Here is an 18,894-nt window from a genome sequence, read left to right as displayed (position 1 = left end):
ACATGAACATCCATAATGCACTCAGTCATAACAGAAGCGTACACGCATCCATACACATATTTAAATAAATAAATTAACATAAAAATGCATACATTTAGGCAACATTCACATTGCAAGCACTCTCTGTCTCATTCACATAAGCACCCATCACGCACTCACTCATAATACAAGCATACATGCATCCATACACATTTAAATAATAAATACATGAATATACAAACACACATATTTACAGAATATATACACAGCAAGCACTCTCTGTTTCATTCACACGAACATCTGTCATGTACTCACTCATAACACAACATGCATCCATAAACATATTTCAATAAATAAATGAACATACAAATGCACACATTTAGACAACATACACACTGCAAGCACTCTGTGTCATTCACAAAAGCACCCATCATGCACTCACTCATAACACGCATCCATACACATATTTAAATAATAAATAAATGAACATACAAACACGCATTTACACAACATGCAAACAACAATCACGCTCTCATTTACACAAGCATCCATCATCATACATACATTCACCTAACAACAAAAGCATGCACGCATCCATGCACATAATTTAAATTTAAAAAAAAACATGAATATACAAACAACTTACCTTCTGCCGTGGGTCTTTCCTCTCCAGCGCTCAGGCTCCTTCTAGCTTGAACAGGAATCAGGAAGCTTGCTGGTTTCTGCACATGCGTGCAGGGGCCTGAGCGTGAGTGACGAGACGCCCCACTCCAGTCTGCTCTGTCTGTATGTGCGAGGAGGTGCAGGAGCACCCCCTTGCACATACAGATATAAAGTTCCTCAGCCAGCTTTTCTAATGAGCCATGCAAGGCTGGGGATGCAAAACGCTCCGAACCTTGCATGGCTCATTGAGCTTGAATAGCTAGTGAAGTGTAACTGTCAAAGGGAAACAGTGTTTCGCTTTGACAGTTAAAAGTACTCTCTCAATTGTGGACAACAGCTGAGGGAATGCTTGTATTTCACTGGCCTGGCTACTCCATCGTGGGAGGGAGGGTCCCAAGACCCAGTGGGTCGACGCCCCCTCGCCCATTATGGATAATCCACCCATGATTAACCTTAAACATTAAAAAAAACTAGAGCGACACTTTATTTTCAGAATAGCAAATTCATATTTTTCAATTTAGTATCCATCTCCAGACACATGAATATTAGGAGCATTATCTGTTTGTGTTTGGCACTATTGCATGGTAGAGAATACATTTAAGTATTTGTTCTATGCTGGCGATAGCTCCAACATACAACAATATCACCAGAGCTCCTATTGCATGAGAGTGATCCTCCAGCTACTTACAGAAGACAGTCAATGAGGGTCCATTTCCAAGCCAAGCAGCAGCAAAAACGATGAGTGTGCAACACAAAGTGCCAGTCACCAGATATATGAAATATATTAATGATATGGATATGGGCAGTAAAAATAATGACATGTTAACAGACTCAAGTAAAACGATGCACATTATTTTTCTTATTTCTTTTCTAAAAAATTAGATTCTTTCCAAATGTATGTATTTGTTTAGCCAGGGTGTTTTTTTTTGTGTTGTGAAGATTTTGTAATGGGTCATGCCTCTGTAACTCCTGTGATGAGTCCTACAGTGTCATCACTGATTCCCTGACTTTTCCCACCGCCCATGTAGCCAAGGGGGTGGCAGTCACTGCATGATCCTGAACCTGGGGGTGGTAATATGCGGGAGGATCACATGGGGAGGGGCGGCTGTCAGGAAGATGTGATGACTCCATGGGATGAGACGCACTGATATCACCTTTCTATTGAAGAAGATCCTAGAATACCCATCTTATTGATGTCTTGTTGTCACCCAACAATTTCCCCTTATAGTGAACATAAGAAACCCCTTTCTTTATATCACTCTAGGCAAAACTCCATATATACTTCAAACATTCACAACACACAGAAAACATCTTCTGTTTCTGGCATCTCTGTATGCAAAGTAATTGAACAACCACATTTTGGAAATTCTATTTCATCTATGGACGATCAGCTCCCAAAAAGTCACAAGTACTGAGCCGAAGAAGAGGACGGAAGAGTCACTACATATCAACCCAAATTCAAAGACCAATGCGCAAACCAATTATTCCACTCAAAATAACTTGCCTACAAACTTTAAAAAAGCAACCGCAGCATGCAGAAGAGCAGTAGGGAAAGAAGTGCAGTAGGAAAGATGGGCACATTCATGCTGTGGCATGCAAATACGGGTTACATACAACGGCATGGCACGAGAGAGAAAGGAGTGCAGCAGACCTACGTGAAGGCCCAGGAACACCAAGAAGCACAACTGAGCTCCTGGAGGTACAGTTGAGTCAAGAAGCGGCATCCTCCAGTTCGGCCGCAGAGGGAAGCCGGCAAGTATACAAGGAGCTGCAGAGAACGCTGAAGAAACACCTGCATTACCTGGAAAGCCAATCCAGGGAGGAAGCTTCACCACAGTAACACAAGAAGTTGGGGACAACACTAAACACAGGTGAATCGGGCCAGAACCACTCGGGATCCTGGGGCATACCGAGAAGACAGCAAGCAAGTGAATGAAGTTTGCAAGATTAATATTTTGGACAATTTTCAAAGAGGACGAAGATTTGAATAGTGACAAGAGAAAGTACAGCAACGAGATTTGAAAGGTTACATATGCATGAAATGTCAATGTGGGGGAGAGGTGAAACAAGTGTTAGCCTAAGAAAATACATAGATAGTGCAAAGTATAAGCTGATGTGAAAGATTGATAATAATCATGAAAAAAATAGGGAAGTCCTGGGAAAGAGAAGACACCAGGCAACTGACATGTCGGTTAAGATACATGGCATATGAGCATGCCAGGGGATCTTTGATGCCTCAAGAGAAAGTATTTCTGGCAGGGGATTATGCCAGGCAATCCATTGAAGTTGTGAAAAAGTATGTACAATTGTGATGAGACACCTGCCACTGAAGTATGCCAGGGGATCTGTAAAACCAACATAGAAAATATTCCTGGCAAGGGAAAATATCAGGCCATCCATTGAAGTTGTGGAAAATACTGTGACATTTATGGTAAGATACTTGGCAGGGGAGCATACCAGGGGAACTACAATACCTCAATAGAAAGAATTCCTGGCAGGGAAGTATACCAGCCAATCCATTGAACTTGTGAAAAAGATTGTAATGATGTGGCAAGATCTGACAGAGGAGTATATAAGGGAATCTAAGAAGGCCATACATAGAAGTCTTGGTAGTCAAATAAACCAGGCATTTGAAGCTATAAAAAAGAATTATAACCTTTGAGGAAGGTACCTGGCAGGGAAGTATAACAGGAGTCGAACGAACCCATAAAAGGATTCCTGATCAAAGAGTATATCAGGAAATCCCAAAGAAAGGTTGTAAAGAAAAGAGTTTAATAGCGATACAAACATACCTAACAATGAAGTGTACCAGGAAACCTGTTAAGTACAAAAGTCAAATCCTTAAGTTTACAGAATGAGAACTTTATAAATCCAACATAAAGATATTGCTGTTCAAGAGAAATACTTTTGTTGTAAAAGCATTGATGAATGTTTTGGAAGACATTGTGTGAACAAGAACTTTCTGAATCCAGTGAAAACCCCTCAGGGAATTTTTGGATAAAGAGATACTCTTTTGATACAAATAATACAAAGAAACAGTTTGTTTAAAAGAGACACTTTTCGCTTTTGGATTTATTTTATGTTGTTCGCTAAACCTATGTCAGAAATAATTCCTTGCACTCTTAGTTATTTGTTTCTAGTGTGAGGGTCAGTTTAGAAGGTTTTGGACACGAGGATGCTTTCTAAGTTACTAGCTACTTGAAACAGGTTGATCTTTAGTTTTTAGTTTTTCATGTACACAATATCCTTTCTTAGCACAGGGATAGAGAGGCATTTTTCCAACCCATTTCTTTTAAATAAAATCGCTGATAATGTGAATAATACAATGACAATATACTTTCAAGACAGCAGAAAAGCCTTGGATCCCCAATCACCCTTTCAAACCTCCTTCGCTTCTCCGTCTCTAATCCATTGTGCTCATGACCAGATGTGTTCCTCTTAACATTTTGATATACTTTTTGTTTTATAGGACATTGTATGTCTTCATTGTTTCAGTTTGGTTATTTTAAGAAAAAAAAATATGTTTTCTGCATTCTTCCTTTTTGCCGAGTTAATTTACTGGGTTCTGTTTTGGGTAATATCAGGGTGTTTAGATTTGTGCACATCCTCCTTTACACTTTATAGTTTTGAACCAGCTGTGTTAATCAACTACATTAAGCCTGACCTTGTGTCTTTTTTACTCATTACTGTTTTGGAAGTCCAGCAGTCATGATAGTTTCAGTAATCCAGTATGTTAAATCCTGTTCTCAGCATTCGTTAAAGCAAACCATCACAAATGTGTTGGATAACATCAATCAGATGCACTGTCTAGGTTGTACTATTTGTTTTAAATATTTTAGAGAAATTCAGTTTAAGTAAACTTGAATCCACACTTGTCAATACGTCTTGGTGAGAGTCTTGTAAGTTTGGATAAGTTGGAGATTTTTAAATGTATTTGGATGCCATGTATGTATAACTAAACAAGCATGGATCAAGGGTAGCAGCAATCACATGTAGATGTTAGATGTAAAGGTGACAGGAGTACCCCCACTTTATTATGTATGGACGAAGAGTAAGATCCCAGGGGTATTGCCAGCGACATTAGTTACTCGTATCAATTTTAGAGGAAGAACGCAAACTAGTTTCTATATGACCCTAAGATTTGTTCAACTAAATACAAAAACTTTTGAGATAATTAAGTAGGTCAACTATGTTAATGGTTGCATGAAAACAGAAGAGCCTAAAATGACACCCTATCTAAGAGAAGGGCATGTTCAGCGCTCTGTTAAGTCCAGAGTCTTGACTTTGATTGTACTGCTTATAGATGAATTACTGATGACTCTTGTTTGACTTTCAGTATCACTACACATTTGCAGTTGGTATGTGCATGGGGGTTTGATTCAGTCTCTGAAGTAGTGATGCCACATTTTAGGTTGTCTTTTTTCCATGTTTTAGTCCTTCATTTATTGAATGGTACAGCAGAAAGCGAATGCCAAACATAAGAATTATACAAACTCACAAAAGCAGAGAATGTGGCAAGTGCAATGTCATATAGTTGAGGATGATCAACAAGTCTTCTAATAAATCATTCTGTGTGGTGCTGAGTGGTGCATTCTGGCAGCAAGTCTCTTCCCTGGGTCTATTTTGTGAAGGCGGAGCACTGATACAAAGGACTCTAATCCTCGCAGAGCGAGCCGCTGAGTGGTGCTGAGTGGTGCAGTCTGGCAGTCTGGGGTGCTGGGGAGCCTGGGACCTTGACCAGTTCTGCTCAATGACAAAGAACTCCAATTTCCTTCAACTATTGGCGTGCCAGCAAAGTGGATGATTCATGAGTGAATTGTGTTTTCCGCTTCCACTTGTGATAAAGCCCTACTTAAGACTGCCAGTGTCCCTCCTGACTTATATGTACACTCCGCCTGACACACTTCATATTATCCTTGTTTGTCTCCCCTGCTGTCACAACTTGGAAAGAATGAATAAAGACTCATGTCACCGAATGACTCATGCACTCGCAGACAAGCGCACTTGAGAAAGCATGAAGAATTGTTGGCTGCTTCTGGCTTGGGCATTTCTACTGATGACTCTATGGAAATCCAAGATCCCCTTGGGGACATTGTGGTTATCCGAGTCCATTAATACAATTAATTGCCACATTGCCATTCACACAACTGATACTTTGCAACCTCTTTGGCAACCTCCTAGGCTTAACATCCATAATCAGGGGCCAGTGGATCTGGGGCAGGAGCCGGAGCGAATGCAGTATGCTTCAAATGGGGATATAAGGCTTTGCCAGCTTTGCCTGGGGAGGAGTCAACTAAGATGAAGACGCATGTTATACTGCATCCTGGTGAGCGTATGATGAAGGCGATGAATACAGTGAAATCTTCGACTTCAAGTCAAACAAAGGAACTCATGAGGCAAGAGGGGTCTGAGATTAATGTTAACGCTGATGCCTTAGAAGTCGTGGAGAAGATGACAACACCCCATACCTCTACTTATGGCTGCATTGCTCAGGTGAAGCAGTGGATTATGTGGATCTAGAGGACATTTTTGCACGCTCCGACTCTCCTGACTATATGCAAAACAACTGCGATGAGACCGTAGAAATGGATATAGGTCCTAATCCATCTGTAGATTGCCTGGAAATACAACATGTGGCTATTGCCGTGAGGCTCTCGAGAGACATTGCTGAAATTAAAACAACAATGGAAAGTCAGAGAAGACTCTGCAAGATCTTTAATCATTTACCACTCACACCTCAAACACTAACAGCTAGGTTAAAAGAGTGGGAGGAGGACACACTGAATGAAAGTAGGGTGGAAAGAATACCATCCAAAGACAAATTGCTTTTAACAAGGAGTGACTCAAATGTTATCCCACTGGAAAATATTGTGATATCAGAAGGTGCATTTGTCTGTGTTGTCAACCTTTGAGCAATCTAATGGAAGTGAGGGAAGCCTACAGAGTGCTTCCTCCGTATCCTCCTTGGATTCTGAACCCTCAGAGAGACCATTGCTTCGGCAAAGTGGTATGTCTAGGGTATAGTTAGGGCTCCTGAGATGGAAAACATTCAGGCCATCATAATGTCAAGTTTGACAGTCTTCCTAAATCCCTGTATTACATTGTATGAGTCTGTGAATGAGTCAATTAAAGAGCAAGCCACTCTATGAACAACAGCTCATACAAAGCTTTTATCTCTGGAATTTTAGCAGATGCACTGAGAGGATGCTTGGATAAAGAAGCAAGGAAAGACTGTTTGACCTCAGAAATGATTGCTCTAAACCCTCCTTCACTCAAGTTGATTGTCCCTGTTCCCAGCATCTACCAAGTAGACCCCAGGAGGAGTCAAAGGGGGGCAGAGACATGCACGTTCAGTGTGATGTTATCGAGGAAGAGAGGCCACAGATTCAAGGGGAATGTTGCAAAAGTTGATTGCAATATGGGTCAATGCACAGCCTGGGCATGAACATCAGTCCCTAGAGGTACAAAATATGAGAAGGTTGAGAAGACTCTCCACCAAGATACAGTGATGGCTCCATTGAGAGTAACTCTGGTAAATGGACCAACCAATTAGGTTAATGCCATGACATCAGGCCTGAAGCCCTTTGTTATCATTGAACAAACAAAGACCAAAGTCCCAGTGATGAAAGGAGAGGGTACAATGCAGAAGAAGCCAAAAAACCTGCAGAATAAGAATAAACCAAAATCAAACAGCTCAAAGGTGTTTTTGCATAAATGAACGACTCCCCCGCCGGCATCATCAAAGCAGGAAAAAGTGTTGAAAAATAATGTCATTAGACCCGTGTTGAGAGCAGAGCTAAAGTCAATCCCATCTTTTGAGTTAGAAAATGAAGATGTGGTGATGAGTGAGGAGATGCTGCGTTGTCTAGAGTAATCAATCTACTCCGATGGGGCTGTTATTGAGAAGGAAGCATCGGAAGAAACATCTTGGGGTGAAAGTACTCTTGATCCACTGCCCTCTCCTAGCGATGAGGTAGCTGGCTCTCCTTCCAGCTCACTTATTATTAACCCTAAGAACCAAGTTGACCATGTACTGCCACCCCAATAATTTTGCACTCTGCAAGAAAGAAGAAATAGGACAACCATCCATACAAAGTCGGCAAAGGAGTGGGACGTGGGAATGATACCGCAGCCCACCCAAAGAGAACATGGCAAGGAAAAATCTGCAAAAACACAGATATCTAACAAAAATCCGGTTTTGATGATCACAATAGAAAGACTTATCCCCTTTAAAGATGGCCTAATTCTGAACCAGGTGAATGTTTTAAGACTTCTACATTGCGTGCCAAAGCTAAGAAATTTTAAATCTGATAATGAAAATCGGATGGACTGGGTCTCTCTTCATTTATATTCTAGCCTGGTGTGTAATATTCTGCTTGAAGCAGCAGGAGATTTACTCCCACTGGGATATGAGATCCCAGAAAAGCCATTTTGTGGAACAGTAAGAGGTGACACACCTAGGCCCATCCAAGTGGAAAATCCTCACACAAGTATGGAACGGAATATACTATCGGGAAAAGGTTCAATCTTGAGTCATCGGCAGACCCCCGGTCTTCCATATCCCATGAGCGGGCACTTCCATCAAGAGCGAGAGAGCTGACATCATGAAATATTACTACGGATTGCGACAAGCTTGGTAAAAGGATGATAAAGATTGACCAAGAGCAGAATTCATCAGATAAAAGTAGACAAGACTGGTCTTGGTTGGCAGGTGCCTTGGCTCAATTGTCCAAGAATAATGTCCAGAAATAAAGGATTCAGTACCATTTCAATGGTGCTCCTGTAATTCAAGGGGACATGAACATCTCTTTCATGCACAGGGGCCTTGCTTCAAGAAATATGATGTTATCTGCCTACAGGAGACATGGCTCTGTAGTCCCCACATTTGTGATAACTTTGAGGTTTGTTGTAACCCGGGTAAAAGAAATCTATTGGCAAGTCTGTCGGCAGGGCTACTTACCTTAGTAAAGATGGGCAGAGGGGTGAAAGTAGTGGAATCTGTTAATCTAACCCCCTTTGTCCAACTGGTTTCTTTAACTAGTGAAAGAACTGGAGGCTTATCAAATGTGTCCCTGGTTATATTTAACCTGTATTGGAACCCACCTTCAGTGAATGAAGTTTCATTTGTTAATTTGATTGTCACTTGGATAGATAGGGTTTATACAAATGAGACTAATCCCCACTTTATAATCTGTGGAGACCTTAATCTAAATAGTTTTGATGGGAGGGACAGAATACTTCCATGTGCAAGAACGCAGGAAAAAGCCTCGCTTTAGATAAAATAACTGAATTATTGTGATATTGTGATTGTTAAATGGCCAAACCAAGGGAGACATGCCTATAAATAATACATGGTGTAGAGGCACCCAGCACTCTTGCCTAGATTACTATTTTATATCATCTAACGTCAATAGATGGGTTTCTTCAATGGAGGTCTGCCCCACAGGCAATAGTGACCATTGTCTCTTGGAATTTAAATGGAAGGAGGGTGGTAGGCTGAGGTCAAAAATGAAAAATTATATTATGCAGGTGAATTAGGCCGGGAATAGACTACAAATTCAGCCAGGGGATGTATCCGTGGTGGTGGAGGGTTTGAGGTAGTTGTCACTGGTCAGGGGGGTGTCCCTGAATTAAGAAGGCCTATTGTTTCAGTTTAAATCCACCCCATCCTTGGGCCCCCGTTTTGGGGCTATGAGGTTATACCACTAAAATTCCATCCTGGTGGAACAAAGGAAAACATACTGGGTGGATTTGAGAAAATTGAGCCAGATGGTCACAATTGATAGATACAAGCTGATAAGGAAAAGGAAGCAACAGTAGTATCGTAATTGTCTGTTATCTTCTGGGGCCCTTCACATGCAGCATGATGCTGAGGTAATATTGAAAATAACAGCAAATAAATACCTGGGAACTTTGGGCTGTGTTAAATTACAACGAAAGCCACCAACTGGCAAGCCTGATACCAACAGTATCTGAGGTGAAATGTGTTGTGCACTACTTATGTCTCTTTGCTAAAGGGCCGTTTAGGGAGGAAAACCTGCCTGGGCCCAGATACTTGGAACAGGCTTTGGCGATGGAGATTGAGAAGCAATCCTCTAGTAAAAAGACATCTGGTTCAAAATGGGATATTGTGTTTGATAAAGAGGACATCATTTATTTAATAAACAAATTGAACACATCTCAGGCTGCTGGCCTTGATGGCCTTAACAAAAGGAGAATCCAGAATTTTGTTCTGAGTTCTGCCTTTTATCGTTTAGACAAATTCTGGATTGCTAGGAAGTGCCAGACTCTTGGAAGTCGGCACTCATTTTCGAAGTGTTCAAGAAGGGCGATCGGGAAAATCCTTCAAATTATTGACTGATCTCCCTCCTGTACAGTTTGAGAAAGATATTTTCTTCCCTCCAACAGTGACAGCTAATCTTAGTTGGTCTAAAGAGACTAGAGACAGACTAGTTTCATCAGGGGAGTGGGGACAAATCTCAACCTTTTCCAGCTGAATGCATTAAAGGCTGGAGCATTTTGGGCAAAATCTAAACTATATGTGGCATTCATAGAATTTGAGCAGGTCTTTGCTATCGTCAGCAGGGAAAGGTTGTGGGGCAAGCTGTTGTGGTGGGTATAACCGAGAGATTTGGTGGAGGCAATTATGTCCCTGTATTCAAACACAAGTGTGCGGGTCAGACTTTCTGCCCAGGGACATCTCTCTGATGAAATCTTGACATTTAGGGGTCTGAACCAGGGATGCTCATTTGCTCCCACTCTATTTAAGCTTTTCCTGGCAGATATCAAAGAAGGCCAGGATTCTATCCATGCCTTTACCCCGAGGCTATATAATCAGCCAATTCCTTGGGTGATCTATGCTGACGTCATTGTTATCCTGGATCAGACACAAATAGAACTGCAGCAGAGACTGAATGAAATGGTAAAATACTTTAGGCGGAATGATCTGAGTATCAATGACAAAAAGACAAAAATAACGGTCTGGAACCTAAAAGGGGGAAAACGAAGTTGGGTTTTAAATGGAGAGTGGGCAAGGTTTCTTTTGACTGTCTGGATACTATTATCAACCTGGGTGGGACTTAGAATCAGTGTAGTATTGAAAAACAATGGATGGAGAACATTAGACTCACACACGTGTAAATGACTTACAACTCTAAATTTGCATAAAAGGCTGGGAAAATTCTCCATGGTTCGTGTATGCACCTACTTTAAACAAAGGATTGTGCCCATCATGATTTATGGTGCAGAGAACATCTGCATGTGGCCTAACATTTTCTGGGAAATCATTGAGGGGTACTTTTGGAAAAGAGTGCTTCACCTTCCCCAGTCTACCCCCACTGTAATGATTGTATGTGAATCAAGGCTCCAATCGATGCTATCTGCAACCAAGTGGAAGATACTGGCATTTTATGGGAAGTGTATTGATATAGAGGCACCTCCACCTTTTGAAATACTAACAAAATGACCTTAGTAAGGGGGAGGCCTGCTAGACGGCTGGACAGTGAAGTGTGTGTCTTGGTTGGAGGACCTTGGAGTCTCGGAGGATTTTTTTTTTTGATGACTCCGGGGAGCGTTTTTTGTTGATGACTAGTTAAAAAGCAACTCCTGTATCAAGAATGGATCAATACTATAGCCCATAGATCAAAATACAAGTCAGCCCTCAACTTGGGACTGGAAGGTAGAGGGGTGAAGCGGCATCCAATGTACCTGACTAAATTCCCTTGTCCTTTTTCTAAGGTTAAGGCTGAATATTCTACCAAGAAGGGAAGTGTTAAGCCAGAGGAGGATGCTGGGCAGACTCACGTCAGATTGTCGGTTCTGTGGTCAGATCCCTATGATTGAGTCTCTTGAGCATCTTATCATAGATGGCGAAGCCTCAAATGGATTGAGGAGGAAATATTTCCATGAGATCATCAAAGATTGTAACCCTTCAACCCAAAAGGCATGGTGCAACATATTCTTAATTGGTGATAACAAATCAGCCATTATAGGGGTGATGAAATTTGTGGAAGAATTGCTGAAGTTGCCCAATAGTAAGATTATGGTTGGATGCCCTCCTAAGACTTGTGATTGAATTCCTGAAGATGTATATGATTTTGCTTTGCTTTAAATGAGATGGAAAAATATGTGAATTTGTATGAAAGGTTTAAAATAAACTAACCATAATAAAAAAATAAAAAATAAAAAAAATAATCATAATACACTTCGTGCTCTTTACATTTTGCTACTTTCTTTGCTCCATCTTTCTTCCCAATATTCCCTCCATTTCTTTTAATACTTTTATTAGTTTTAGTACATGCTTGGCAGTTGTATTTTCCTTGCAATAAGCCTCCTGGCTTTTTTAATCGGTTCAAAGACTGTCACTGAGGTTTAACAATTTTCCAGTATACGTGCAGTTTCAACCAACATATTTGGCTGTCACATTTTGATTTGTTGGGTTTGGTGTACAGTTGAAAGACCACTGGCCCTCACTGATGCACCAATAGTGTACTAACTGTATTGGAATTTGGAGAGTTTTTAAGTGCTGCCGTTTCCACTGTTTAATTTTTGGTGTGGTTGGTTCTATCCATTTCCTGACCTTTTTTGGCCTAGTGATGGCTAGCAAAATGAAAGCTAGGTCTCCCAGTATGTGGGAACTAGCATTCCCATGTCCCCATATACACTAGACCTAGCTTAATTATGATTTAGAAATCGCATGATGTTGACTCAGGGTTCCCTTTCCCTGTTATAGAAGACATTAGGCCTTATGTGTTTGGTGGTAATTCCGGAGTAATGACAGCCACATGTGTTACAGTTAATGCCTCTTAGTTCTCATTAGAAGGATTTTGGTGGATTTACCAGAAACAGTCGTTCTGCCACAGTACATGTTCCAATATTTAAAGGTGAACAGATGGAGTTTAACTCCACTGCTTCTGCTACAAAGTTAAAATTCAGCAGTGTGGTAAAACAGGCAGTATTTCTGTTAAATCCCAAAAAGTCTTGATAATGGAATTAGTGCCAACAGTGTATGTAATGAGGCTCAGTGTTTTGAGGGCATTGTTTCAGCAATTATAACATATTTCACAGTGAACCAGCATATGGTTGAAATCAGTATTGTTCTCTTCACTACAGGGACATTTAATGATGCAGCGTTGACCCCAGGCCTTTCTTTTATGAATATTACACATCTAGAGGGGTCATTTATTTGTGATGTTTCAAATTAACTGATAGAAATGTAGATTTAATGTTTTCTAGTATATGTATAATGCTCTCTGTGGTTATCAGCTGTTTTGATTTTTTTTTTCCAGTTGCTAGTCTTGATCTCCATATCATTTTATTTCCATCGTTCAAGTAAAGAATAGATTTAGAGATGTTGGCTATTCTCATCAATTCACTTAACAGTGGCTGTCCATATTCCACACTCCGCTTCCGTACATCTTTTTGCTAATGGTTCAGAATATGTAAGTAATACAAATATATTTTTGGTGCAATAAATCGACTCTGAAGATTGGAAAATGGTATGAAGATATTTGCCTCAAATCCTACATCCTTTAGCTTGAAATATATGATGCCACAATTATTTTTTTCCAATGGATTATAGGTTGTCTAGGACTATGCATTGTTGAGTTTGGATGCTGCATAGTAAATCCATTCTGCACAGTTTTTGCAAACTTGAGCGGGAGGTCTGCTGACAAAGTGCATGTTTGCATGGTTTTATGAATGTGTAGAATTGATTCAGCCCAATCTCGCTCAAAGAACAATGCCACCTCTGCAGACTGAGTACGTGTGGATGTTAGTTGTGGGGGCAAATGATTTTGCATATTTGTTGTTGTTGATCTGATTGTGTGGATTTTATTCAAGAAGAATGTCATAGTGTTTTGTGTGGTTTACATTGTACTGACAGGTGGGGATATGTTTTACGTTGTGGAATATGTATAATGAAGGTGCTCTTTTGGACTATTATATTAACCTGTCATTTACTATGAGAAATAACGTTTTTTTAATCAAAGATTTGTTGTTAGTATGCAGTTATGGTTTGCTTGTATTGATTGTTGTTCTCACTTGCTCCAGAAGTCCTATGCTTGTTTAAGATAATTTGTTTTGTCGAAGAATGATACATTTTGTATGCATCATAATGATGACCCATGTCCAGAGGCCAGAGAGATGGTCTCTTTGCGATAAAACTATGAGGGTTACTGTAGCAGAAATGCATGTGGAGTGGAAGCTATGTTGTAGAGCACAGGCATTTGTTTAGACAGTGGGTGAGATAAAGTGGAAGGTGTTCATATTTGGCTCTGGACCTATGAATGTAGGGTTTGGCTTCTTAGGAAAGTCATCTGTGATTGTGAGGGAGATTACTTGCATGTGAAGTCTCACAGCTGAGATCAAGATGTGGAAGGAGGTTGAGGTGGGTTTAGTGAGAGTCCATACACTTGTTAATTTGAAAAACACGTGATCTGCAATGTGTTTCCAAAAGTGGTCCATCTGCCCCAGTTACTCTGCTACTGTATTTTTTGTTCATTTTATTTTGAGAGACACAAGTTTTTCCACATCACTTGAATGTCTCTTAAAAAAAAGCGGTAGCAAAAGAAACTATAAATAGTATTTGTAGAATAAATCCTCAAAACCAGTGTCTGTAAAGTGCATACTGCCTCAACTTGGTAATTCAAACTGTTATGCGCATGTAAGTGGGAACTCAAGGGGTGACTCGCACCTAATGTCTAATGACAGAAGTCCACGGTATGCACTTATATTTAAATGGAATAATGCATGATTTAACAGGAATGGAACCTCTGGTCTTGTTGTGACTGTAGCTACCCTTCTCTTTGTCTCTTTATTTTGTGTCCCCTACCTGCTGCCTCCTCCTCCCTTCTCTTTTCCTGTCCACACTTTCAAGCTTTGAAGTCATTACATGCAGTGGGGGCTTTAACAAGGCTGAAATATGTACATTAATAAAAATAATAAAATGAGGTCATCCAGCTCGTGTTTATGGTTCAAGGCATGCTCATGTATGGTTGGCTAGAGCACTGATTTACCTCTCATTTTATACCGTTTTTGGGTTGGAACCAGGCGGCTGATTGTAGATAGCTACAGTTGTAGTTCACAGTTATTAGCAGCTGCAGTATCCTTGTTGCTTAGGCCAATCAAAACTGGTTGTACACATTAGGTCATGAACTGCACCTTGAGGGAATTTGGTCAGTGTTCTCCTCCCTGCCCTCCTTCATAGTGCAACAACTGCTTTAACCTTGGCGACTCCACCACAATGCACCCACCTTAGAATTGTTAGCTTTGCATGTGATGAGGAAACTACTATTTCGAGACACACTGCACTCGAAGTGCCTGCATATTGATTCGTACCTCATAACGCGGAAGGTTGTCTTCTTCAGTGGGAAGGCACATGTAACGCTCAGTGTATATTGAATCTGGTGACAAAAAAACAGAGGTCCACGTGAATACTAAATTGTTATTTACATGAAACATGGATGTTATATACAACTTTACTTTTGGCAAGCACAACAGAGATAATCACAGTGAGACCACTATATGCAGTATCAGCAATTGCACTGTGTATCTGTAAAACATGTAGAAATCAGTATGAACTGATAAACTATATATTCCCTGACCAAATAAGATATTTGTCAGTGAATACATGATTTGGTTTAAACACTCAATCAAACACCATCTACTTATTCGTAAAGACCCCCAAATGGTGCCATGCAAGTGCGCCCCATTTAGCTTGGTTTACTATGAAAGAGCTATGCATATGATGATGTGCAGTAAACCTGTCAACAGGGTTTGATAGCTCAGTCAGTTGAGCCTCACTTCAGAGAGTTGTGGATCATTTTCATTTTCAGTACCAAATCCTGGCAGGTCCCTTTATGCTTCAAGGGTTGATAAATTGGAGTTTGTGAAGTTGGAGAGTAACCACACATGCTATATTACTTAAAGGTGGGAGGTACCTGGTAAGACATGCCATAAACAAGGGCATATTATTTATATTCAGATATCTCAATCACTTTGAAAACGATTTGAGGTAGTAAAGCATTTATGAACCCTTTAGAGTAGCACATTTGAGAGGCACATTACTGGTGAATGGCCTCCTGAATTTTACGTGCAGTCCTTATTTTACCATGCAATGGAATTATTTGTTTGTTTTGATGCAAAAATATGTTTTCTTTCTTTTTTTTCTAAAGATGAGGTGGTTCACAATTTCTCATACATTTTCCAGTGTGGAATACCATAGTTTGGAGTTATTGCAACATGCTTTATGTTTTTTTTTGTAGATTTTCCGAACTTGTCTCTGAGGAACTGTAGGCCTTGTTAATAGAAAACAGAATATACCACGCAAAATACCTTGCATTAAACTCTGGTTTGAACTGGCTTCCAATGCACAAGGAACACGAGTGCTTACATGCTCAAACCTTCATAGCTTGAGTAAAGTTAAAAAATAAATATTCTGCATTCTCTGCAGGGAGGAAGTGTGTTCTGAGGTTCCCAGGGATATGACATTTCCATAATCAATGCTGGTCATTACACAGGACAATGTTGCTCTGACCTTACTGACAAGGTTTACGTAAAAGTTTAAGAATTTTCAAGCGAAGTTCTTCACTGTGGATGCAACTTGATAAATTAAAGATTGCTTATTATCAATAATAATTCCCAGGTTCTGAAACCTAGTAACTGGAATAGGGAAAGTACCCAACTGGGAAGTCCTAGAGCCTGATTCATGGAATTATTTGCGTGGAAAAAAGGGTACTTGCATGCAAAATTGCATGTAAATCTGTGCTTGTCGAATCATGGAATGAAATGCGCTGTACTTTTCCTGCCCGTCGAGGGCCTTGCACCGACTCCACAAAGAGATTGGGCATGACTTGCGCAGATGGCTGGAAATGGGGTGGAACTCCAGAAATGAGGAAGAACTTGCAAAAAAGTGGGCGTTCCAAGTGACGGCCTGCAGGCAGTCCCTCGCACGCCCACAATTGCACGGCACGAGACATATTGATGGATTCGATCACGCTGGGAAATGTCCACACAAGTCCTTCATACTATGCGCCACCAAAAGGCAGGTGCAAGTACACTTGCACATAGGAATGGCAGCACAGAGGTGGGTTTGCACGTTGGATTTTGGGGTGTGTGTACACAACCAGGGTTCTGATCCAACTTGGGGGTGAGCATACGCAGTGTAGCGCGGTGCAGGGCCGGTTTACGGTGGTTTGCATGCAGATTTTTCAAGATTTCAACAGAGTTTTGATTTGTCATATTCATGTTGTCTGGGTGACGGGTACGGTTACAGGGGACCGAAATGCAGGCCTGCTGGAGGCTAACCTCACACACTGTTTTGAAGGGTGCGCGTATTCGCGCTCGGGGGAGCACGCCACGGTAGCTGTCCTGGCTGTGTTTGCTTTGCATGTAGGTGTGTTCCGGGTGAGACTTGTGATACGGTTACTTTGCCCAGTAAATTCCATAAATACGCACGTAACAAATTTTTCTATCTGCACGCAGGTTTGCACAGTGTCCTTCTCGGCTCACAGCACTTGCAAGATTTATCTGCCCTTTTCCATGAATCGGCCCCAGAGCAGCTAATTTACCATTTAAAAGATGCTTGCATTTTCATAGGTAAACCTGCCCAGTTGTCGTGCATTAACAAATATGAGCTAAAGCATTTTTTAGAGAAACAAACAGGGCCTAGTGAATTATATTTCTGATCATGTGAAACATTTCTCAGAGTGCATATTTTAAATAGGCAGAGGAAGAACGTGTATTAGCATATTCATTTCACAGGTAAAACGACACTGCTGAAAACATGTGGTCCACAAATTAACATTTTCAAATCTTGCCTGCTTATTCAGAAGGCCCAATACTGATGGACTGCAGTCATTCTAACACTTTAATATGCTGCAAAAGGCACTTTACACTGCTACAGATAATCAATTCTGTGGCTTCCTTGTCTTTACAAAGAAGGATAATTACTATCATCTTCATCGAACTGAAGGGTATATTGCCAGTGCTAAACGGTATGTTGCTGTGCTTCATGGTCACAAATGAACATTTTCAAATCTTGCCTGCTTATTCAGAAGGCCCAATACTGATGGACTGCAGTCATTCTAACACTTTAATATGCTGCAAAAGGCACTTTACACTGCTACAGATAATAAATTCTGTGGCTTCTATGTCTTTACAAAGAAGGATAATTACTATCATCTTCATCGAACTGAAGGGTACATTGCCAGTGCTAAACGGTATGTTGCTGTGCTTCATGGTTCACCATAGTGAGACAGGAACCTACTTAGGCAATAAGCCCCAAGCTTGCGGGACATTATCGTGTAAGGTCACACCTGGCAACATCCACGCCGACCTCTTACACCCAGGACATTCCCCTCTTCTCCTTCAAGGATGTCACTCAACCCGAATGTCTCACCCTCCTGAAATATCTCAAACCATCACATTGCAAAGGTGACGACTGCACAGCGCAATCATCAAGGACTGTGCAGCCACCTTGGCGCCATTCCTCACTGCCTTCATAAACGCCTCTTTTGCCTCAGGACCTGTTCCCCCATGCCTTAAGGAAGCTTGGGTACGGCCACTTCTACAAAAAACCTTCACTTGACCCATCTTCCCTCAACAACTACAGGCCCATAATGACAGTGCCCTTCCTTCTTAAAATTCTTGACAAAGCAACTTACACACAGGTACAACAATTCCTTGAAATCCATCGCATTCTTGGTCTACATCAATCTGGCTTTTGCCCGGGTCATGGCATGGAATCAATTGGATGAGATGAACGACACAGGCAAGCCAGTACTACTCCTCCTCTTAGACTTATCACCCGCTTTTGACTTAGCAGACCACAACATTATTTGTCATCACCTCAGCTCACTTCTCTACCAAAGCCACAGCTTGCATCACGTCATTCCTGAAGGAAGAGCCATGAGAGTGTTCACAGATCAGGCCTGCGTGGCCTCCGCCACAATCCATTGTGGAGTCACGCAGGAATCCTGTATCTCTCCCACTCTCTATAACATTTTACCAGGCCACTATTTGACATCTTGGACACCATTGGCATAGCTTACACCAGCTATGCTGATGATACCAAAGTCCTCCTCCCTCTCTCTGGTAACTACGAAACAGACACCAAGGCACTTAACTTAGTGTACTCCATCATTCAGGCCTGGATGGCAGTTCATTTGCTCTGCCTCAATGGGAAAATCCTTCTAATAGGGACCCAGCAAACCTTCAAAAAACTAAATTTCCAATACGCAACATTCACAATTG

The 18,894-nt window shown here is 41.0% G+C and overlaps 1 protein-coding gene across 4 annotated transcripts in view; it reads right to left on the bottom strand.

Moving 5' to 3' along the window:
• Nucleotides 1-18,894, bottom strand: part of DPP4 (dipeptidyl peptidase 4) — a 992,858-nt gene that overhangs the window by 49,960 nt on the left and 924,004 nt on the right. For all 4 annotated transcript variants that reach the window (XM_069616324.1, XM_069616327.1, XM_069616325.1 and 1 more), the window contains one exon: nt 14,980-15,044. In XM_069616324.1, the coding sequence (XP_069472425.1) occupies nt 14,980-15,044 (65 nt within the window). The remainder of the gene's footprint in view (nt 1-14,979; nt 15,045-18,894) is intronic.

The sequence above is a fragment of the Ambystoma mexicanum genome, chromosome 9 (assembly GCF_040938575.1).
Source record: "Ambystoma mexicanum isolate Mex_15411 chromosome 9, UKY_AmexF1_1, whole genome shotgun sequence".
NCBI lineage: Eukaryota > Metazoa > Chordata > Amphibia > Caudata > Ambystomatidae > Ambystoma > Ambystoma mexicanum.
Note: the sequence above shows the minus strand (reverse complement) of the source record. Positions and strands in the feature narration are given on the sequence as shown.